Source organism: Lichenostomus cassidix, chromosome 4 (genome assembly GCF_008360975.1).
Source record: "Lichenostomus cassidix isolate B80296 chromosome 4, HeHo_3.0, whole genome shotgun sequence".
In the NCBI taxonomy this organism is placed as follows: Eukaryota; Metazoa; Chordata; class Aves; order Passeriformes; family Meliphagidae; genus Lichenostomus; species Lichenostomus cassidix.
Window position 1 is genome coordinate 19,547,863 of NC_139484.1, and position 23,639 is coordinate 19,571,501.

Genomic DNA, 23,639 nt, shown 5'->3' on the forward strand with positions numbered 1-23,639 from the left:
TCTTAAACATCTCCAGTGATGTGGTGTCAGCTCGCACCAGAGGAGATGTGATCAAGGAGATCTGAGTGTGAATGGATTTTCTGCGTGAAGGAATTAGAAGTCACATACATGTGTGATTACTTACACAGCACTGAAGGGAGCCTTGTATGAATTCAATAAACACTCTGTCAAACATGAGCTCAAGTCTGTTTTGTCCTGGGTATGCCTTTCTGTGCCATGGAAAGGTGGCATTTATTCCTGTTGCACAGCTGGAGGAGCTCAGCTCTGTAGTGATTCATTTGGTGTATCTCATGGCCAGAGGAATATGAGTATTGATCTTGGCCATTAAAACATACCATGCTTCTATTATTTTATAAGTATTATCTGCACACAAGGACAACACAATAAATTCTAAAATGTATTCCAGTTCATAAAACTCACCAGTGTATTGTTCTGCCCAGGGTGACTATTAACAGTTACAGTAATTCCTGTGGGACAGCTGAGGAGCTGGGTATGACTAGTAATGCATATATAATACAAAGTGTGTCTTCTCAACAGATCCTCACAGCAAATTCAGGGACAAAACAAATTCCCCCAATTTTCTTCCCTTCCTTTCTTCATTTTCCACTATTAGGCTGTCTTGAATCTGGTATGTCATGGCTATTGACATTTCAGTCATTGATTATTATAGCAATGTATTGCATACAGCCAGTGTATATATCTGCTGCATGACAGTGTAATTACCTGCTGGCTTTCCAGAAATCATTGGCAATATGACTAATGTTCATAATGGTTAAAGCCCTTTTTTTTTTTTCCTTTTTTTTTTTTTAAAAGAAAAAAGAAAGCTGCCTTCTTTTTGTTTTAATATAAGCTATTATAAACCCTCTGTGGAATGTGAGACTCTGGTAATGACTCACTGGGCAATGAGACAGCAATCTCAGACATTGTAACGTGATGCAGAAAAGGTCATAAACTTGCTTTCATAACAGGATTATTCATACATTCATTCATTAAAAATTAAACACATGTGGGAGCACATGATGCATTGGAGTTGGCAGTATTGGGGAATACTTTCTTGTAGTTTCTTTACTCCTGATCAGCTGGTGTGAGTTGAAGTTACTCCAAATTAAGTCTTGTCTTATTTACTGCTGTTTACATTTGAAGTTAGTTAATTGTTCCTACTGAAGACAAGTGCCATAAGTAGCTACATAGTGTTTCAGAGCCATGACTTGATGGAGTGATGGTTGAATGGTTGTTTTGTTTTCATTTTTAAGTCTTAACAATGAGTTTATATTTAAAAGAAAAACAGAAAGTTCTGTGTTACTTATCTCATTTAACCTAAAAAATTACTGGTTTTTTCATTGTACCGTTAATAGGTTTTTGTTATTGTTTGGTTGGGATTTTTGCAGTTTTTTGGAGTCATGCAGAAAAATTGGTATGCTCCAAGTCTTGTGACATTGCTACCTATCTCAGCCTGGTAGCATTGCTGGGTTTGTTTTTTTTTTTCATTGAAGTGCCATGCCATAATGTAGCCAGGACAGGATTGGTTAATCAGAGCTGAATGTGGGGCTATGGAATTAAGTTAAAACATAAGATACATAGGGGTTTAACATAGGATACACAGGGAGACCTGTCTAGTCCAGTCTGTGGCTCCCTGGGCGACTACCATATGCCTGGGAAATCCAGGAACAGGCTGAGCTTGCAGTGGCAGACTGTGACTCAGGGTTATCTTGAGTCAGGGGTGATATTTTCGAGGTTAATAGCCTTCAACAGATTTTTTCTTATGTGAATTTGCCTAATCATATTTGTGCTCATGTTGACTTCTGGCTTCCACAGCAACGTGAGACAGGGAGTTTCATATTGACGAAATAGTGTGTGAAGAATTCTCTCCTATTGTTGATTCTAACTCTGATGACATAATTTGGTGCCACATGTTTCTTTTCTTTTTAAAAAACATAAAATAAGTTTTCAGTATGCCACTTATTTTATGGATCTCCAGCATATTTCCACTCAGACAGTTCTTTTCTAGGCTAAAAAAATAAATTCCCAGTCTGTGCAGTTGTTTCATGTAAGGAATCCCTATGTGCTTTGGACCCTTCTCACTGCCCTTTTCTGTAGCTTTTCTAGTGGTAGAATGTTAAGACCAGAACTAGGTGTGATATTCATAAAGTGATTGTGCTGTGAATTTATACAGTGATGTAATTATTCTTTCCATTTCTATAAATTTCCTAGGACTTGTTTCCTTCCTCCCCATTATAATAACTGTCTCCTGTGCCCACATTGTTTAGAATGTTATTGACTTGATTTTTTTTTTTTTTGTTGGTGTAGGAATATGCAAGTGATATGTTAAACTTCGAGGTAATGGCATCAGTTTCTATAAAATTTTGCAGATGTAACCAAGTAATATTTGAGATCATAACCTTGACAAGCATTAGAAATAATTTAAAGCTTTTTTACAGTTTGGTGTTACAACATTTCTGTTTTTTTACAAGCTGGGTAACAACTGAGGTTGGGTTTAGAATCCAAATGTATCTAGAGCTGCATCGTACTTGCACATCAGCAGCCAGACAAGATTTCTATGTCTACTTTTCTTTAATTGCAGGTATTTATGAGCCGCCATTTCTTGTATTATTGTGGTGAACCTACTCTGGATGTGAAGATTGCCTTTTGTCAGGTGTGTGTTCCTTACAGGTAAAACAAGGTACAGTATATACTTGTACTTCATTTTTGCAATATGCTGTAATAGAAAAATAGGAGTGAGTTTCAGCAGCTTACTGCAAGAAACTGGTTATAAAAATGAGAAAAAAAAACAAATAAAAGAGAAATGCATCACAAAAAAATTACTTTTCTATTTGCTCTCAAGTTTATTTTTTAGTTTAGTCTTAATGATTCGTGATTTTGTTTTGCTAAAATTTCATTTAATATTCTGAGGGTTTTTTTAGTGAAGAAAAATAATGGCACTATTTTCAAACAGAAATAAATGCAAATTAAAACTATTTCGTCTTAGTCTCTGTTTTTCTGAGACAAAACCTTATATATTGCAGCCTGTGACTATAATTTTCTGTTTACCTTTGCTGGAAGTGAAGGAAGGGTAATTAAAATTGTCTTGTATCCCATTGAACACCATGTGCTATGCAGGTTCTTGGGGTCATGAGAATGTATTATAACCAAGTCTGTATTGCTACATCACCCTTGAAGTTCTTTGAACACAATGTGTGGAAGTGCACAAGGCTGAAACTAAATCTGTGATGCAAAAAAAAGCCTATTGATTTATCCAGTTTTTGGTTCTCTTGGTTACGTTAGTTAACATTTATATATTAGTCGCAAATCTGTGTGCATAATGTTCCCTTGTGAATGAAAGATGTCTTCTTTTTCTCCCTTCTGAACAGTGTTTTGTGCTTGAATTCTGTCTCTTTATAGTTTTAAGATTTTGGGGTTTTTTTTGTGAGATGGGACATGAGAAATCTGACTAACTGGGGAGATATTTGGGACATTCTTTCAGGCTGAAAACTGTGCTGCATTCTTAGAAATTAATTTATGATAAACACTTTTTTTTTCTTTTATATTACATATGAAGTCCAAGTGAAAGCACAATTGTAAAAAAGAAAGGGCTGTTACTTGTGTGTAAACATTTAACATAGAACAGTGACAGGTGTTGGAAGATTTACTTTATTTTTTTTAACTCAGGAATACTAAATATTTATTTTGCTGAGATGGTTGAATCTGTACTTAGGAATCAACAGCTCTGGAATGGGTCTTGGCTATTCAGCTTGATAATCTGCTTAACTGTCTTTTCTTTTTTATCTCCCCTTCTTCATGTGCATGTGTTTAACTGGCTTAATTCTTCCACTGACAACTTTGTCAAACGGAGTATTTTTGTAATGTTTTGACAGATCTTGCTTCCAAAAGAAAATTGCAAAAATTGCAAAAAAGTTTGGTTTTTTTTCCCTCAGATTGTATGAGAAAAGTGTTATTGATGAAAAGTTACTTTCACTGTGAGGAGTAGAGGTTTTTTGGCATAACTCTCCTGTTGACTTTCCACTCCTTTTTACTTAAACCATTTTTGATGCATTTAAGATTAATTCCTATTTAATGGCTGCAGCAGATACCCAGAGAGTAGTCATCCAATAAATACATACAAAGAGGTACTATCCTGACATTGTAGGAAACAGAATTCCACCCTTCAAGCACTTGTCACACTGATACCTTTTCAAGGTCTTCAGATCTTCAGATTGATTCTCTTGAGGATAAAAGCTGGTTTAAGCTTCATGGTAATTTATTCTCTCCATAAAGATAGGCTCTGATCCAAACAACAGCTAGAATTATGTACAAGAACAGTCTCTAAATTAAATGTCTAGCTGCATTAAGAGCTGTCTTGGATGCTGTTCACTTCTATTGCTTAGTGTGGGATGGAGGTTATATCTCTGTCTTGGTAGCTCTTGGTCTGAACATCCAGATCTTTATTTAGAGGCTAGGAATAGTGTCCAGGTATTAATACTGTTCATTCCATTCTTGTTCCTGCTTGCATTTGAAATAAGTGTATCACTGCAGAGTTTCTACAAAGCATTAGTGCTGAAGTGCCTTTCATAAAGCTACAATGTTGAAGAGTGCTCAAATTATTTTTAGTACTGGAAGTGTATTTTTCTTGTAGTATATATTTGTGGCCTAAAAGGCATAGTTTTATGTGCTCTGAAGGAACGTGACATATACATAATTACAGGCTCTTTCTCTTGACATAGAGCTTATTTCAATGAGCATCCTAGTTTTGTACAACAAAATACCAATTCAGCAGGAATAGAATTTTAAAGATTTCCAACTGAAGGGAAAAAAAGAAAGGCCCTTCTTGAGAAACACTCAGTAGCATAAGTAGGGTGAATATTTACCTCCCCACCCCCTCACCCCATTTGCAGTATAAAATCACCTGAGTCTGGAATTACTGGACATTGGTAGCCATTTCATGCCACAGCCATCTTTTTTAAGGCTGAGGAAAAGGACATCTGCTTTTCTATCATAATACAAAAGTAGGACAAAGCGGCATATAGAATTTCTTTAGACTTTTGTAATGCTGGTATCACCAACAGGCTTTTATCTGTAGGAGTCTAAACATTTTTATTGAAGCACAAGGTAATGCAGAGTATTGTATTGGGAGTAGAGTAGGGCATTAAATTTTAATACTAGTATTTTAATAATATCTAACAATGCCTGAAGGATACTGACTTTTTCTTCCATATTTTTCACTATTTAGTCTTTCAGTATCTTTTTTTTTTCAATATCAAGATGTGTATAGCCTGTCAAATCTACATGTTCCCTAAACTGTTACTACATGGGATACCTTTATTTAGAATACAATTTGAAATGTGGTGTGTCCTATGATTATTCCTTCTATCCAATGGGAGATTAGTTGGTATTCATAAGCTATCAACAGGTAATATATTAGATTTCTATGAGTAAAATGATACTTCATGGAGTCAAGAGCTGTCTATTTCTAGCTAAAGGTGTGATTGTTTAGCTCCATATAGTCTTAATTTTTTCATTGGCTCTTATTGTCTTCATATCAAATGCTGTAATTATATAGCTCTCTTTAGAAATCTACTTTCTCTCTTGCATCTTTGGCTATGTTTTGCTTTTTTATCACTGATTCAGTTCCTCTCCATAAAGCAACCTCAGTCTCAAGGAACCTTTTCTTTCAGTGTTTTTTGATCAGTCCTTTCAACCTTCTCTGGTGCAATGACCAGGGCTGGATGTCACCTGTGTGTCAGCATGGAGTTCTTCAGGCATCAGGGGAATGAGGAATCATTGGAAGTAGTTGTTTTGTTGTGCCAACATTCACATATTGCTCATCTGTTAGAAGTCTGGCCTGGAATGAAGGAGACCCCTTTGGGACACAGGGACTTCTGAGCAATAAATGACTCCACAGCTATAACTGAGCTATGAAAATTTGGTGCCTATAAGAAAGAATGAATTATAAGTAGTTAGAGCTCAGTGGACATGTGGAGGACAAGAGAAGATTAAGTGAATAGTGCTTTGCTTTTTTTTTTGAGTAGATACAAGAGAAAAGGGGAAGGCAGACTTGCTGCTTTGTGTATAATCAGAACTAGGTAAGAGCTAGGCAAGCTGATGGGTTTTTGGTATCTCAGTTAGAAAAGGTTAAACAAAGACGCTATGTTTAAAGAAACAAAAAAACCCACAAAACCATAAAAAACCCAACCTAAAACAAAATACTCAACCAGCACTTAGAAATATTGTACTCCATTTAATAAGATGTTTTCATATGATGTGTTGAAATAGAGTGAATAAAGCAAATGCAAAAAGATCAATGACTGATCAATCAAGGCTGAGTTGTTTGCAGGGGTCAATTGTCTGCTTGAAAGGCTAAATGCATAAAGCCCTCTGTCTGTGGGCTAGGGCTAGACAGCTGAAGAAGGATTAAAAGAAGGCTGAAAATTAGCTTTTAAATCCTACTCATAACCCTCTCAAAAGAGGCCAAAAATTAGCTTTTAAATCCCACTCAAAACACACTAAAATCAGAAGACTGAGTGACTAATACAAGCCTTACAGGACAAGAATGAGGTGGAAGAATGGAGAACTGTGGTGTGATGTGGTTGGTAAGACCAAACTCTGTAATATTATATTCAGCCACACACACACAAGATGAAATCCAGTGTAGGAGATTTGATCACTGTCTATGGACTTCTGAGTTCTGTGAAAGCCAGAATATGTGAGAAGTCTGGATTTTATGGTGAGAAAAATAGATATAATTTCTGCCATAAATGTGGCATATGCAGAATACACAATTAAAAATAATTTAGTAGATCTTTCTATGCAAAGATACTCTGTATTTCCGAACTGACAGCTTCTGTGGCCATTCAAATTCACACAGCAAAACCTGTGGCCATTAAATTCAAAGCAGAGGGCTCAGTAGATGCATGTTCATCCCAGAATTCTGGCACTTGAAATTCTGTGAGAATTACAGCTGTACAAATGGGAGGACAGCCATTAAATTAATGGTGCTGTTGACTCAGCAGATGCACCCAGGTGAGCAGGGCTTGCCTCTATGTACATTTTTGGAGCCGGCAAGAAGAATGAGCATTTTTCCCTACTTGTGAATTTCAACCTGTACAATCTCAGCATTTGACTTCTAAGGTTAAATTGTAGCTTTAAGGTATTATCCTTTGGATCCTGAGGGAACCAAAGGCATCCCCCTGTGAGATGTGCTGCTGTCCATAGCAGTCTCTTTGTCTCAGGCAGGATGGAGATGTGGAGGCTGCTGGAGAGCCACCGTGGTAGCTAGCTCAGAACATCCTCTCTGCTCCATCCTGCTCATCCCTGGGCTCTGTGCCAGCTTCAGATTGGGAGTCAGCCTTTCAGACTTCCATCAGATTCTTTGGCTCACCTGCATTTGCACACATGTGCAGTCCTGGAATTGATTTCAGTAGCTGTGCACCATGGCACCTCGAAAGGGAGATCCTGCAGGGGTTTCTGTGGGCAGAGAGGGAAGGTTGTGAGCACAGAGGTAAAGCTTCCCCTCTGCTGATGCTGCCAGTGGACTCTGTGACAGCACTCACTGTCTTGGAGCTGCAAGGGAGAGCAATTTGCCTTAAATTGCCTCTAGCATGGTTTGTATTTATAAAAGCTGAAATGTATGAGATGCTGAGCGGCAAGAAATTGCCAAATTTTAGGCTCATCAATAATAGAAGGAATGGTGTTCAGAAACAAAGGTCTGTCAGGGAAATATAATAAGTATAGTTATTTTGTTGCATAGAAATGAACAAATAAAATGGGATATCAGGAAGCAATTTACCTCATAATGCAGAAAATAACATCGTTTTATTTCTGTTGGGTTTTTAACTCTTTTGCTCTCCATGCTCTGAAAGAAAGGAAAAGAATACAGTTTGTAGCTCTGTGTGAGGCAGTAAGCTATTTGATTTCACTGAATTTTTAAATACTTGTCCTTTGAAAGCAAAATATAGTCTCTCTTAACAGTTAGTAATGGTGAGAGCATCTTTTTCTTTCATCTCAAATGCTTGAGTCTTGACAGTTTATTTTCCTTTCTCTTTCTCACTTGTCAGGATCCTAAGCAAACATCTTGCAAATGTGGCTACATGCTTAAGTGAGCCAACAAGGATAGTGAGGTTTTCAGGGCTGAGAAACTTCTCTTACACTTAAATTTCTCAGCATGGAGGAAAGAGAATAGCATTGGGGAATGTCTCTGTGTGTTAGAAGTTTTCAATTAGGTACTGAAAAAAGGAAATAATGGTGCATACATTTTTGTACATATGAAATGAAAGCTAAGTTCATGTCAGTGCCGAAGTAATGTAATTTCGCTGTCCAAATGTTTATGGAAACTAAGAATAAATGGCACTTCAATGTATACTTTATCTTTGAGGAATAATCTTTAATTTTACACAGAGGTCTGAGAAACTTAGATGTGTTTTGTTCTAAGTTTCACACCTGCAATGTTTAGTTTTATTCTGGGGCCTCAATATTGTAGTTTGCCCAAGTTAATTTGAAGTTCACCTGAAAATTTAACTCACTGGAACTCACTTTTCTATAGGAGACCTTTACATTTTTACTACAATATCCTAAGAAGCAAACCTGATTGCTATGTGTACCTATAAACATCCTTCCCTCATCTATTTCTTACTGAAGTGCTAATTCCTAGTTTCTTACAATGTCAGTCTCAATCACATTTTAAAGAAGTTTGTGGTTAGGTGCATACACAGAAGGGCGTATACTGAAAATTCCTAGCCCTGGATTCCTCTCTGATGCCACATAATCAAAGCTTCAACTTCAGCTGCCTGAACAGAGCTTGTAAGCATTATGCAGTAAAACCTGAATCTGAAGCAGTTTAGTGGTGTATATGGGGGCAGTTGGGGGAATATTAATAGCTGTAACAACACCAAGGCTTCTGGAAGGGGTTTGAGAGAGCACTGAGGATGCAACAGGACAAGACCAGAATGGAGTGTGCAGACCCCTTTAAGATGAGCTATGTGAATTTGAAGATTTGCAGAAGAACTTTTTCATCAGGGTTTGAAACTAAAACTAACATTGACATGCTCTAAAAAGAGTATGAATTTCCTTGCTAAAGGGAAAAGATTTTTTACCTTAATTTTGTAGTGAAACAAAAACTGCCATTTCCTTGTCCTCCTTAGGGAGTGGCTGTTGAATCAACCAAAGAGGGTTCTTGATTATGTGTCATCTTGGTTTGGGGATCTGATCCAATGTGATTAATCCAATAATGCTGTTAATTCGTTGATTTAGGGATTTGATTTAAGTCAGCATCATGACAAGGGCAGTTATATCATTCTTCTCCTGGTTGTCATGGAAGTAATTAGTGCATTGGGCTTAAGCAGTAGCCTTACTGTGCTTTTGCTTTGCTTATTTAGGCTTTGGTAAAAACTGGGAAATATAGAATAGGGATTTTTTTTGTAGTTTTTTAGCAGTGTGGGTTTAAAGTGAGGAAGCAACTTAGTGGATGAGCTGGAATCTGTTTGGCCTGTCCACAAAGCTGAAGTGTTTGTCACTCAGAGGAGGCATTCTGCTTGAAGTGAACTTCAAACTCAATCAGCCTGCCTTGAATTTTAGAACCAATGCTTGGTCTTTTTTTTCTATCAAAGACCTTATGGGGCACAGGTTTTTAGGCAGATGGAAAAATACTAATCTAAAAAGGAAAAGTGATCCCATTCCAAAAAAACCAGTCTTTACCTTTCCTGCTCTCACACCATTAGGTGCAGGTTGCTATAGGAATGGTCTCTGTTGTGCAGAGGAGAGCTGCTCATCAGAAATGACATTTCTGTTTTCTTACCAGTTGTGGTCTTCTGGGTCCAACAACTTTAATTCCTGTCGACTGAAGCAACTGGTTATGTTAATTACCCATGTAAATGAGGTGCTAGAGAGTGGTTCTTCTGAGCTGTTTTCAATGATTTTTAAGACATTTCTGGATTTAAAATAACCAGCTGCTGGAACGGCAGTAGTTCAGAAATCCCACTGTATGCAGCACAAGTCTCCTGAGGCTGGTAGTTCACATGGTCAGGCTAACTTAAAAGCAAGCAATTTGGATTCCAAATATAGAGTGATAAAATATGTGTTCCCATGTAGCTCCATACCACACAATGAGCTGTCGGGTAGCTTGGGAGTGAGGACACAAATAAATTGTGGCAGGCCTGGCTCATCCAAGCCTTAACACAGTCATCCAATTTGTTTAAAAAATTCACTCTCTCTATACTTCCAGAGGAGCTGGCTATGAGTCAGGCTCACTCAGGAATGCAATTTTTATGCTGACACTTTGTATATAAACACTGGTTTCAGAGTAATGGGTGTTAATGCTGAGTATGTCCTGCGTTGTTCTGATAATGACATCAGGAAAAAACCACACTCTGAACGTGTTTGTCTAACCGGAGGGAGCTGTGAAATTCCTGTCAATCAGGAGAATGTTATTTAAAAAAAAAAAAAAGTCTCTCAATTCCAGGTCTGGTCTGGTATGAATACCTGAGCTGAATATGCATTTATGCATCTCTCTTCACCAAATGGAAGAAGTTTTAAGACTAAGGCTACACAGTGTGAATCAGATGCAGTCTGTCTGTCTTCCAATGAGAAAAATGCAAACCTCTTTGCATTTCAATCATTTCACTCTCTGGAAGCTTCAATTTAGCATTGTGCCAGTGTCCATAAAGATCTCAACTTTTGTGTTAGGGCAAAGTCTGCCCTGCCCTCCCCCTCACAATGTTTGATTAACAAGTAAATGTAAAGTTTCCCCCTGGTCTTCTGAGATGAGACTTTCTGTTTGGATGAAGAGCTACATTTATTGAAATGTTTCAAGGTCTCTAAATGAGGTGTTTAGGATGATGTAGTCCAGTGCCAAAGGGCCTTCCAGTCCAATAACAGACAGAAAAATAATTATAATTTTTCTAAGGCAAACCTGCGAATCCAAGTTCTCAGCAAAAATTCCAGTTGTCTGTTTTTATTGGCCTTATTTGGAGCAGTGGAATGATGTCCTTTTCAATTAAAAGAGTAATATAATCAAGATCAACTTTACTTTTTCCCCAGTTCCATCAAATTTCAACATAATAGTCCATAAGCACATAACATGGTTGCTTACTCAGACTTTTTCAGGGGAAAGAAATTTATAATACAGCAAATAAGAAAATTTAGAAGCTGCGTTTGGGAGCACTGAAAAAAAAATGCACAGACAGAGGCATGGTTGGTTTTTGCTTTCCTTATAAAATGCATTTGGGATGTCTTGACTTCCATAACTGAACAGTCAACCCTTAAGGACAGATCTGTTGTATTATGCTGAGCTTTTACATCCTGTGCTCAGCATCCTGTAGCATTGAATCCTAAATTACAAGCACTAAATTCTGATTTTTATCTCAAATTGCTATGGATTTGCTCCCTAATCCTAAGGGAACTGAGCTCAGTAGTAGTCATAAAGTGGTTGTAATGCAACTTTCTGCATAGTTATTTTACAAATTTGGGAGATGTTTTTGGTTTTGTTTCATGAAAATTGATGTTTGCTTAGTACTAATGCATTTGTTAGGTCATGAGAGTAACTCTCCTATCCTTAGCAATCCAGAACTCTGGTAGACCTCCAGAGCTTCTGAATAAATGCCCATGACACTGAGCCATGTTGGATCACAGTTTGTCTCATAAACTGCTCTGTTCCTTATGCAACTCCTGTTGAAAAGTTCTCAATGCCTTTATCACGTGCTTAGGGAAAAGTCTTAGCTCTCAGATGAATACACTTGCTTGCTCTGTCTAATTCATGATGAAGAGCCTGAATCTTCTGTCTCTTGTCCCACTTGCACACTGATGAAAGTCATCTTGTTTTAAAGCAAGGTATTCATTGCAATAAAAACAAGGGCAGAATAAGCATGAGAACGTAAGTCAGTAGTCGTGAAGCAGCAGTGATAGCAAGTAGAGATCAGTAGTTGGCAGTAACTGTGTCACAAACAGCAGCTGGAGAATTCACCAGTTTTCTTTAATCAGTGGCTTTTTATGGTGACTTCCTGCATGAAAGAAGGTTTTATACAGCCTTTATGAAAATGAGCCAAAAATGACAAGAATTTATATTGAAAAATTAGGCTGACAGTGCTTTATCAGCATTCTTATGTTTTACGACCCTTGGTTTTTCCGTTTTCACCAATCCTTCTCCCTTTCCCTTCTTCTGTACAACAGGGATTTGGGAAACAAGTGGATGTGTCATATATTGCCAAACATTACAACATGAGCAAAAGCAAAGTTGACAACCAGTTCTACAGCGTGGAAGTAGGTGACTCGACCTTCACAGTTCTCAAACGCTACCAGAACTTGAAACCTATCGGCTCTGGGGCTCAGGGAATCGTTTGGTGAGTATCAGCACTTTCTCTTACGATGCTTTGGAACAGAATTGGTGTTTTGCATTTCTTCACAGTTTGCCAGCCACAGCTGTTGTCTAAAGTTGCAAAAATAGCAGTCAGGCAACAGAGATCCTGAGGCAGAAGGAGCCCAGTGGTTTGCTAATAAGTTCTGTGGCTGGTGAGAGTGATAGCACTGGGTTTGCTTCTCCACACAGCAACATGGAACTAGCAAGAAAGCGGGAGAGAGATCTTATCATAATTGACAACTCTGGCACTATTTCCAGAGGCAGTGCAAATAATATCCCAAGTAAACCCTGTAATTTTAGTCTTTGTACAGTAAAAGTCACTGAGAGCAATACAGAAACTTGTCACATCCCATAGCATTCTCAAGTACTCAGGGTGGAAGCCTTTCCAATCGAGGTAACTGCTAATGCTTCCTTTATTTCTTAAAAGTGATGTTTCAGTGATGTGAATAATGTGAACAAAAGGCAAATTCAGTAGCTCTCCTAAACAATGCAATTCGCATTTAGCATGTTCAGAAGTTGTAAAATCCTGGTTGGCTTTTGCCTTGGCATTTTTAGACACAGCTTTTAAATTTCTGCGGGAGGCATTTGTTAACTCTTTAACTATGAGTCATTAGGGTAACTAAAACCATCTTTTATCCATAACTTGGTAAGAGACTGTCTAAATTCTGTCTGTCATTTCTATCACTGGGTTGTTGGTTTTTTAAATTTGATGTAATGTATGTTAATTTACAGGTGGAGGCAGTGGTAAAGCAAAAGGTTCCTTAAATCCAGTGGCAAATGGGATTCCATGGGTTGTTGGCATTGACACCATAATCGACAGTGTAACAACACTGACAGCACATCCTTAGGTCTCAGTCCATCACTTCCAGTGTTGAATATACTTTGAGACCATGCAAATCCAAGGATTGATCTAAAGGTCCAAGGACCTTCTTTCGTATTGTAAACACAAAAGGGCTAAAGGTTACTTTAAAATCAGCTTTGGGAAAGAAGCATATTTTTGCTTGAGTACTAGTAAAATTAATTTTGCACTGTTTGTCCAATTCCATATAAAGCAAAGATGGTTTTTCCTTCTCCCTACTATCCTCTATTTATTTCAGAGGAAAGTCAGTTTTTGTTGAATCTGCAACTGAATTGCTGTAATGGTCAATTACGAGCAGCAAAACACATAAAAGTTAAGCTAAATAAAATCAAAAACATGCTGTGAATTTTACTTTCATACTAAGAGTTGACAGTAAAAATTAAGAGTTTCTTAGGAAAGAAAATAAAATCAGAAAACAAGTAAGTTCAAGTGAAAGTTAACACAAATCCCCTGAAATGGCTGCATAGCTTGGAGAGGCCATAAAAGGGCTTTTTGATGAAACAGATATGGAAGTATTACATAATAGATAGGGAAGATAATGCACTTTTTTTTCTTTGTTTGTGTTACATAGTATACTACCTGTCGTGAGGCACAATTTACCAGAAATTCAATAACCATCCATGAGCAAAGCAGGAAGAATCAATGGTGAGGTGATTAATTAATGAAAAAACAATTGGGAGATAAATATTTGTAGTTTAGCTAAGCGAAGACAATACGTGATGAGAAACATCTTCAGTTGTGTTTCTCCTTACCTAGTAGAAACTTACACTAGTTAGAAGTGTTTTGATGGAAATAGAGTTACATCTAAAAAAAGCTGATTAAGGAAAAAAATATACTGAAAACCTGCCTATTTATGTGTCATAGCTTGCTCTGGTGGGGGAAGTAATTTGTGCTGCTTTTCCTGTTCTTTTGCAAAGAATAGCCATGAGGAATGCCTCTATGAAAATAGTGGGGATAACCTAGGTCATAGCTTCTTTCAGGTCCAGTAGCTGTTTATAGTCAATGACTTATTCAAGAAGTGTCCCAGATCTGGGGTGCAATTCTGTCCTTTGCTGCCAGAATCAGGAGAAGTGTGGAAGCCAAATGGGTGATTTCTGTGGTTCCCTCTACCAAGGGCAGACACAGGTAGGATGGCACAGAGGGGTTTAGGCTCAGTCTTCTCAGAGTATTCACAGTTTCTGGATTTTCCTTCAGGATAACTGAAAGTGCTGAAAATTACATCAAATAAAAAAATTTCTTCTTGATATGGAAGCATTAAAGATATTAAGGTCTTCAGAAGATGATAATTTAGTAAATTATGTGAAAAAGACAAAACCATATGGTGTGATGGTTATAATTGTGCCCATGTGAAATAATTATAAACTCAGTGGGGAAATGGTATTTCTACAGACATAGTACATATAGTATCTTTGGAAATTAATCTTTGGGATCTTTCAAATTGTTTTGTGTTAACTATTTTCACAAAATTATTTTAGCAGCCAAATGAAAGAGAAAACAAGCTGCTTGGAATCTCTTGAGCAGGGAAGCTCCTCTTCACCCTGCAAACACTACTCTTTATGAAAGTGTGGGCTGTTTGCTCACTGTGCATCACACTGACATCTGTGAGGAAGACTGTGTATGGGGTGTGTTTGCATATCATTATCATGTTGTTATTACAGTCATGATGATGATGGGGCATTGCTGAAATAAAGCTGGGAGTTTATTAGACCAATCTGTAGTTGTAAAAACCGTGCAGGTTTTTAAACACACTGGCTAATCTTTGAGTATGTGATAGAAACAGAAAACAGTTTTCTGTGTTTAATTAGATGTGTGCTACTTACACTGATGAGAGAAGTAGCTGATACAATGTTAGAAGGGAGTTGACACCAACCTTATTTTGCAAAAGGGACTGAGAGAGAGAGAGACACAGGTCTCTTCCAGCCTGCATTTGTGCATGGTTCAGATAATGGTGGATGGAGAGAAATTCTTGTGTTCCATAAAATCAACAGAAATATGCTGATGTTGGAGTGGGTGTTTCTTTATGTTTTAAATGAATGGTTTTTTGCCTGGAAGCAAGGTAATTGATCTGTAGATTTTCTGCTGTGGTTTGCAAGCCATCATTTTTTATGTTGCCTGTGATATTTTTGATACTGTCTGTGATGTCTAGAAAAATAGTGTTGTACAGAAATATTTCAAAAGCAATTTGAAGGGCCTCTGACAGTTTTTGAATTTATGAAAGAAGCAAGGGTGAAGTCCAGGTTTTCAAGGCAGATAGGGAAGACATCACTTACAGGCTTGAGGACACAAGTAATTAAAATCTTAGCAGTATCTTATGAAGATATTTGGCCTGGTTTATGAGCACATTGGTGCCTATACCTGTGTGCCTTATCAGGAGAAAGTATTAGCTTTGAAAACAAAATTGTCTGGGTGAGCATCAAATAAATGGGTCTGATGATGCCTTTCAGCTGAAATCCTTTATCTTGGTCTTTTCTTAAAAGAAAAGTGAGCACAAGCTTTCATGCTGCATGAGGTTGAGATGTGGTCTAATGATGTGTCAGCTGGACTGGGGGGTTGGCTGGGAAGTGCTTTTTTACGTCTCATTGATGCAGGAAGTTTTTGTGTGAGTAATGTTTGAGTGGAGGATGTGGGAGCAGGTTTATGCTTTCATGACAGATTTTCAGGGAATGCATTATAAATTTAGAAAGACACCTCATCTGCAGATATGGACGAGACTGTAAATATATTCCTGAAGCAGTAAACTGGGAAATGTGTTACAGATTTTTTTCTTTGAATTAGTGGTTTGATGATACTTTTGAGCCTGAACATGAAGGGGATAACACAGTCTTTTTGTGTTCCCTGTAATGGGTAGAGCCAGCAAGACAATTAATAGCTTGCTATGTTGCCTAATACTACCACAGGTTCTCCTTTGCTGATTTAATTGTAATTTGGTGGTTGAATCCTAAAGAGTGCAGTTCTTTCAGCTCAGGATGTGGTGATGGTGGTGCTTGTTGGAGCTTATGAATCTGCTGATTCTTTCCCTAAATTAATCACAGGACCACAGAATCATTTAGGTTGGAAAAGGCTTTTAAGATCATTGAGTCCAACTGTTCCCCCAGCTCTAAACTATGTCCCCAAGTGCCACATCTGCACATCTTTTTAAACACCTCCAGGGATGATGACTCCATCACTTCCCAGAGCATTCAAAGGCTGGAGGAGAACTGTGATAGGTATTGTCCACTACAAGATGCAATAACATTTCAGCTTTTTTATGATTATCCTTCAGTTCTGGTTTTGTGCAGCACCACTGACTCCTGGTCTGGGTATAAGGATCTAAGGGAATATTGCAATGGGAATAATGGTAAAAGCCATAGAAAAGAGGAGTTGATGCTTCTGACCATAATCAATTCCAAGCTCTTACTTTTGCTATGGTGCAGTGGAAAAAACACAGACAATAGTGGTCATATCAGTGCCTTACAGCTAATACACAGTTTTATTTGTGTTGTTTAGCTGGACACTGGTATAGTCAAGTTCTTGAGACATTAATGTGTTTCTCTGTCGTTGTCCTGCTGCCCCAGGACATGTCATTCAGAGGCAAAATGGGGTGAACAATGTACTTGGATATGCCTAGAATTTCAGTGGCCCTGAAGGGAGTGGCAGGATTAATTTTGTCAGCCCCAGCCTCTCCTGTGAATCAGAGCTGAGCATATGTTGTGAGTTTGGTTACTTTCATTCCAGTAACACATTGCATCTCACAGATTTTTGCGCTTAGCATTGTGCTGGCTGGCACTGCAGATTGATCCTGTTCTGTTGTAGATTCTTCAAATTGTGTCCATTAGTTCAGCCAGTGTTCTCTTCCTCACGCTGCTGTGTGCTTTGCTGATGTGCTTTGACACCCTGCTCTCAAGGAGGCTTTTGAAGAGAACCTTTAGAGAGTTTTACAAGTGTGTTCTGCAAGAGCAATGTAGGAAATAGCTGTCAGTTTGCATGGGGAATATTGCTGTACTTACAGTGAAATAAATATGTCAATATCATGGAATTCTGCCATGTTTCCTAGTGCTAATATCACCCCATACAATGGCAACACATGGTGATTTTTAATTTTTTTTTTTCTTCTAGGAACAAGTAGTTTAAACTATTTTCAGATTTTTATTTTTTTTTTCATTTTGGGAAGTTCTTATTGAAACCAGAAAGTAAACTAAGAGCAAGCTTCAAACCTCACTCATTCAAGTGTACATAGTAGCATTTTCCCCAGCTCCCATTTAGATTCCTCCATGTGTAGTATTCTTTGGATTTTCTTGCATGTCATTGCATGTCATTGCTCTGAAAAAAAACCAAAAAACTTAACTGCATGTATTTGTTTGCCCAGTGACCACCATCTGAAACAGTACCTTCTGCTTTGTGGTTCTGATACCTCTATGCCTTGATTCTTGAGAAAGAGAGCAAATTTCCCAGTTGTGTGTGGAATCTGGATCAGCAGCATGTGAATGTTAAGGTGCTGAGTGACTCCCAATAGGTACAGCAAAGCCTGAGTATCTCCCTGTATTTGAGCTCCAGAATATTGAGTGGAGGTGCTTATTTAAGCTGGGCAGATTTGTGTTTCTTAAACTGATGTTATAATAATTTGCATATTAACACATATCCAGGAAGAGTTTTCTTGCATATGGAGTGAGAGGAAGAGGCCATGTCTTGCAGTGCTCTTGCAACAAAGAACTGAGCTTGGATATGGGAGGAACTGCTGTTAGGATCATGGAGAACTGTTGCCATGTGACAAACTATACATAACATCTGAAAAATAGGACAGATGGATTGTCTTTGAGTCCTTGGTTGCTTTGATTCCTGCTACTTCTCTCTATTGCTACTATCTATAAGTGAGAAAGAAGTTAAAAAAAGGTACATATCTAGTAGTCATGAAGGCACCCAAGGCAGGATGAGGACCCATTTATACATGACAGGCGAACCTGAGATGTAATGTTTGTGCAAGAATTATTATTACTGTACATTTTTTTAAAGGTCTGACATAATTACTGTAAAATATGTCTCAATTTCTTTTTTTAAAAATTTTTGTAATGTCCTTCTGCCTAACTGCAGAGATTCCTCGTAGGCAGGAAGTCACTACATATTTCATGTTTGTGTTCTTTTGTTTCATTTCCCTTTGCTTGTACCAAGAAATCTAAAATTTAAAATGTAATAGTAATCCCAAATGGCATGTAATAAAGTATGCCACAATATTCTTTCCTAGCAATTATGCCCTCTGTCTCTAAAATACAGTGCCTATATTTCTATGTCCTTTTTTAGTTCCTTTCTCCTTAAAGAACCTGTATGGTTTCCATGACTACAATAGTTAAGCAGGCAAAATCTATTCCATATTTATACTCTAGCAGTTTGTGGGGGAAAAAAGTAAATAAGTTTGTGAGGAAACCATCTCTGTGCAATCTGGTTTTGTGAATCCTGACAGCAGTGCTCCCTTTAGCTGGTCACAAATTCAGTACTGTAAAGGCATGGGCAGGCTCCTTTGAGAGTGTTGGCAGCCAGGATTTTCAGCTGGATTGGTACAACTCCTAGGCATAGAGCAGGTTTGTCCATAGCTGTGGCTGGATAAGCAACTGTGATCCTCTTAGAGCCATTAGAAACATATCAGCTGTTTATAAACTCTGTGTCTGCAGAGAAGAAACTGATGATTGTGAAACTTAAGCTCTTTCTGTGTTGGCTGATTAGAAACTCAATTTAATTTACACTTCTTGGTATCAGGCAATAGCATTTCATACATCTCTTTGCAGATGTCAGATCCTTATCTGCTCCTTCACTGTCAAAAGCTTCCTTTTGGTCACTGACAGATCTCCCTTTTCTCACATCTGTGCTCTGTCACTACTATGATATAACTAACTGGACAGGTTTTTTTCAGGACTCTCCTCATTTCTCCTGTTTTGTCGGGTTGTCTGTCTGGAATTCTGTAAACAATTCTAGGTGGAAACAGTTCTAGGTGGAAAGCAGGGTTGGAATTAACTAATGTGAGTGCATTGCAGCTGTTCCTTCACCTGAAATCCTGTCCCCCCTGAAATGGACACTGTTGCATCATCATCACTGATCACCATGTGTCTCACATGAGACAAATTACACAAAATATTTCTGTTCCCTCTTAGGATCAAGGTATTTCTGCTGTGATAGGATGACAGCTGTGACCATATGGAATCAGGGAGGTAGGGCAATAGGACACAGAATGTAAATTAAAGGGCAGGTATCAAAACAAAGAAGCAATGGAACCAAAAATAGAAAAACTAGAGCCAGTCTGGAAGGAAATGAAGCTCAGATAATTCAATTTTCTTTGTCACCATGTATTGCTGATATTTATTATCTAATATTAACGTAGTCTACAGATTTTCACAGTGCTTTACAGGAAGCAAAATTATGTCCTTTGTCCCAAGATGTGTCATTAGACACTCATAAAACAGTGACAGCCAAAAAAAAGAAAACAGAAGTTGTGCAAAATAAAAAAAAACAATATGAAATGAGATTATTTGTGAAGCCTGGGTGAAGTTTGTGAACAACTCAAGGCATGTCTGGAGTGATATGAGTGGGAAAAGTCACCGGAATAGGCAAGAGTCTGCAATAAAGAGAGACAGACAGTTCTGAAGTGAAGCAGAAAGTAGGAAGGCTCAAAGATAGGAGTCCCTTTGCAAGTGGCAAGTAGGACATCAAGGGGTGGGTTGGTTGGTTGGTTGGTTTGTTTGTTTGTAGGTGTTATTTTTGGGGGGGGGGTTGTTTGTTTTCATCTGTTTGGTGTTTTTTCAGTCTTTTCTTTATCTTTTCTCCTTTTTTATTATTTTCTAGATTCATGGTGTCACTTCTTCATCCAGAATTGGCTGGCACCCATTTACAAATAAAAAATAGGTTTTGTATTTCTGGGGTCACTAATTCACCATGTCCCCACAGAACGGGATAGAATTTCTGTTTCAGACAAATACTGTGTTTTAAAAATCTGTCTACAAATCTACATCCTGAAATTTCTGGTCTAACAGGGCAACTCAAAAACGTGAGATTTTTTATTTTGTTCCTGTTGAAAAGAGACACTGGCTTGTTATGCAGTAGGTAAAACATGCTGATTCTGTTTGTTAGAACAGCCTTGTAGAGATAGCAGTGTTGGTTCAGGGAAACCAGAATCTGAGTAGCCTTTAAGGGTTAAACTATTTACTTTTCTTTCTCCCATGATTATTACATTGTAGGCGAAGGCTTTCTAACAGTATGCTTTTATTCCATGGCTGAATTTTAGTTTTTAATCATTTGAGAAACGCAGCGAGAAACGTTGTGAAATGGAGTTTCTTATTCAGCAAAGTGACAGCTTTTGTTCTGTTTGTCAGGCAAGCCAGCATGTCTCTTAAATTATGGTTGTGAGGGGGTTATGGAAGATAGTAGCAGGTTTCTATTCTAGTTTGTAGATCCAAAAAATAGCAGGTTTATCATGTGACTGACAGTTTGGATGTGGTAGGTACTCAGCTTCTGCCAGGTGTACAGACTCTGCCTTGGTGCCACCATTTCCCATGTCTTGTAAATTGCTGTTCAACAGGTAAACTGGACTTTTTCTGGCTTTGATGATTAACAGACTTGAAAACTGTCCAAAGTTTATATTCTCTGCTGAGTTTAGAGAGGTGAATGTGAGATCTCTTTGTCAAACTGGATGTCTTATACCCATTCTCCAGATGTTGGGCAAACATCTAGTTAATATGGTTTAGCTGCAAATCACACTTAAGCTTCTTTCGCCCATGCATTGCACTGAATATTGATAGGCACCCCCAGCTCTGGTCTATTTTTCAGTCTTCTACCTTGCTGTGGCTTTGGTAAATCCTTGAGCATACAAAGAGTGAGCAGTGTAGCATACTCTAGAAACCACGAGATTGTAATCTCTTATATGCATCACGTGTAAGAGAAAGCATATTGGTCTAGAGCCCTTTTAAAGCAGAATGGGAAAGAAACTTGGCTCCTTTCACTGCCCAGGTTGAACTTCCTAGGCTGGAAGCTGACAAAAGGTACTGGCAGCTAGCAGACTGTGTAGTGAGTTAGTGACAAGAGACATGCAGGGCCAGAAAGTACTGATTTTACAGCCCTGTTCAGAAAAAAATATTAAACAGCCGAGTGGCTTTCAGAGCCAAGTATAAAGAATTAGCAGAGCACATGCAGATGAGAAGTATGTAAACATGCTTCATACTCATCATCCTCATGAATATTTTAATCTCCTGGCAAACTGAACCAGGGCCTGTGGAGTGGTGTGCCAGGCAATGTGTGAACTGTATAGCTGCTTCCACTTTGCCTTTCCCACTGTATCCCTGCACTGTCTTTGTGAGTGACAATGACTATGGGAAGAGTTTTATCTTGCATCAGTATACACAAATGATTGGTGGGTTACAAAATAGTTGTTTTTAGGGCATCACCAGCTCATGTAATTAGAAAGATAACTAACTTTTATTGTAAATATGTTTACTAAAAGTGGATGTTCCAGCCTTTTTTATCTCTGCAATTTCTTTTACATTGTCTTATATGTGATGGCTCAAACACCTTCCTTCAGACCCCCCATTTGAAAGTTTGGCAGATAAGACCTGTCTCAGCACGACTGAATTGTGAAATAGATTTCACAGAAAAGTTGTCAGATGTAGTTGTCCTTAGAAATATGAATGAATTCTGCTTCCCAGTTTATCTTTGCCATGAAGGGCTGCTTGGCTTTGACATTTTAGGCAATGACTATAGTACTTGAAACAGAATGAGCAATACAGCTTCAAAATTTGACTGGGTTGTGGGTTATGGGTTAACATGTTATGGGTATGACAATGACACTATTTAATCCTTTATGGGTGGCAGTAAAGGGACTGGATGAGTTGCAAGCTTGGACTTTGTGTTTGCATGTAAGCTTCTGAGCTTAATAGACAGCCCTACCAGAGTGGAAAATGCTGAGCTACTCAACAACTTCTTGCCTCTCTCTTCAATGGCAACCTCTCTTCCCACACCTCTCTGGGGGAGGGACAGGAGGATAGGGACTGGGGTGGCAAAGTCCCTCTCACTGTAAATAAAGTTCAGGCTCATGGCCACTGAGGAACCAGAATGTACATGTGTCTGTGGGACCTGATGAGAGGCATCCCAGAGTCCTGAGGGAATTGGCTGATGTAGTTGCCAAACCACTCTCCATGATATTTGAAATACCATGGCAGACAAGAGAAGTCCCAGGTGACTGGAAAAAGGGAAACTTTGTACTCCTCTTTTAAAAGGGTAGACAGGAGGAGCAGGGGACACTCCCCAGGAATACTGACTTGTCAGCCTCACCTCTGTGTCTTGGAAGATCATGGAACAGATCCTCCTGGAAGCTGTGCTAAAGGACAGGGAGGTGATTCAGGAAAGTCAGCACAGCTTCACCAAAGGCAAGTCCTTGCCTGACCAACCCAGTGGCCTTCTGTGATGGGGTGACTCCATCAGGGGGCAAGGGAAGTGTTTCACATATCATTTATCTGGACTTCTGTAAAGCCTTTGAAATAGTCCTCCATAGCACCCTTCTCTCTAAAGTGGCAAGAGCTAGATTTGATGGGAGGACACTTGCATCCCGAGAGTCCTGGTCAACAGCTCAGAGTCCTGGTGGACGGCAGTGACAAGTGGTGTCTCTCAGAAATCTGTGTTGGGGCCAGGGTTAATTAATGTCTTCATTAATGACAGACAAAGGGATCAAGTGCACCTGCAGCACATTTTCAGGCTTATGAGGTTTAACAAGACCAAGTGCAAGGTGCTGCACCTGGGTGAAGTCAGCCCCTGGTATTGATGCAGGCTGGGGGATGGAGAGATGGAGAGCAGCCCTGTCCAGAAGGACTTGGGGGTGCTGATGGATGGGTGAGAGGCTGGACATGACCCAGCCATGTGCACTCGCAGCCCAGAAAGCCAAACACATCCAAAGCAGCATGGCCAGCAGGTGAGGGAGGGGATTCTGCCCCTCTGCTCTGGTCTGGTGACACCAGCCACCTTTCTTGATAAAATGCTGAAACGTAAAAATAGAGCCACACATTTTGAACTTTTGTCTTAAAATCCTTCCATTTTAATGGCACATCTTTGAAGTTTAAGAGCTGCAGAATTTACTACTAATCTTGACAGAAATGCTGAATTTTCATTCAAGGACTGAGATGATAATCCCAAACAATTCAGGCACTTCAGTCCTCTCTCATGTTACTTCATTCCAGCACAGGATAATGGATCACTTGTTGCTGGGCAGTGCAGGAAGGAATGTTTTGAGCCAAATCAGGAATCTCTGCAGTGATGAGGAAGCTCATGGAAAGTCTTGGCAACTGATTTGTTTATTCTGTGAAACTATAGCCTGGGGATAGTAAAAAAATGATGAGTTGTGTTGCAGCTGGGGAGGCAGCTTGATTGTATTTTCTAATCTAGCTGTTTCCAGTGGCTTGCTATAATCTATGAGCTGATGGAAACACACACACA

At 38.7% G+C, this 23,639-nt stretch overlaps 1 protein-coding gene and 1 long non-coding RNA gene across 13 annotated transcripts in view; one reads left to right on the forward strand and one right to left on the reverse strand.

Moving 5' to 3' along the window:
* Nucleotides 1–2,676, reverse strand: part of LOC146437979 (uncharacterized) — a 66,828-nt gene extending 64,152 nt beyond the window's left edge. Inside the window, exon 1 of the long non-coding RNA XR_014851620.1 lies at nt 2,566–2,676. This is a non-coding gene — a long non-coding RNA (uncharacterized LOC146437979). The remainder of the gene's footprint in view (nt 1–2,565) is intronic.
* MAPK10 (mitogen-activated protein kinase 10) overlaps nt 1–23,639 on the forward strand; it is a 146,871-nt gene that overhangs the window by 64,119 nt on the left and 59,113 nt on the right. For 8 of the 12 annotated variants that reach the window (XM_085058134.1, XM_085058146.1, XM_085058136.1 and 5 more), the window contains 2 exons: nt 2,582–2,653; nt 12,154–12,323. In XM_085058134.1, the coding sequence (XP_084914260.1) occupies nt 2,582–2,653; nt 12,154–12,323 (242 nt within the window). Of the gene's footprint in view, nt 1–2,581; nt 2,681–12,153; nt 12,324–23,639 lie in introns of all 12 variants that reach the window. The other 4 variants (XM_085058142.1, XM_085058143.1, XM_085058144.1 and 1 more) reach the window with 1 other exon arrangement.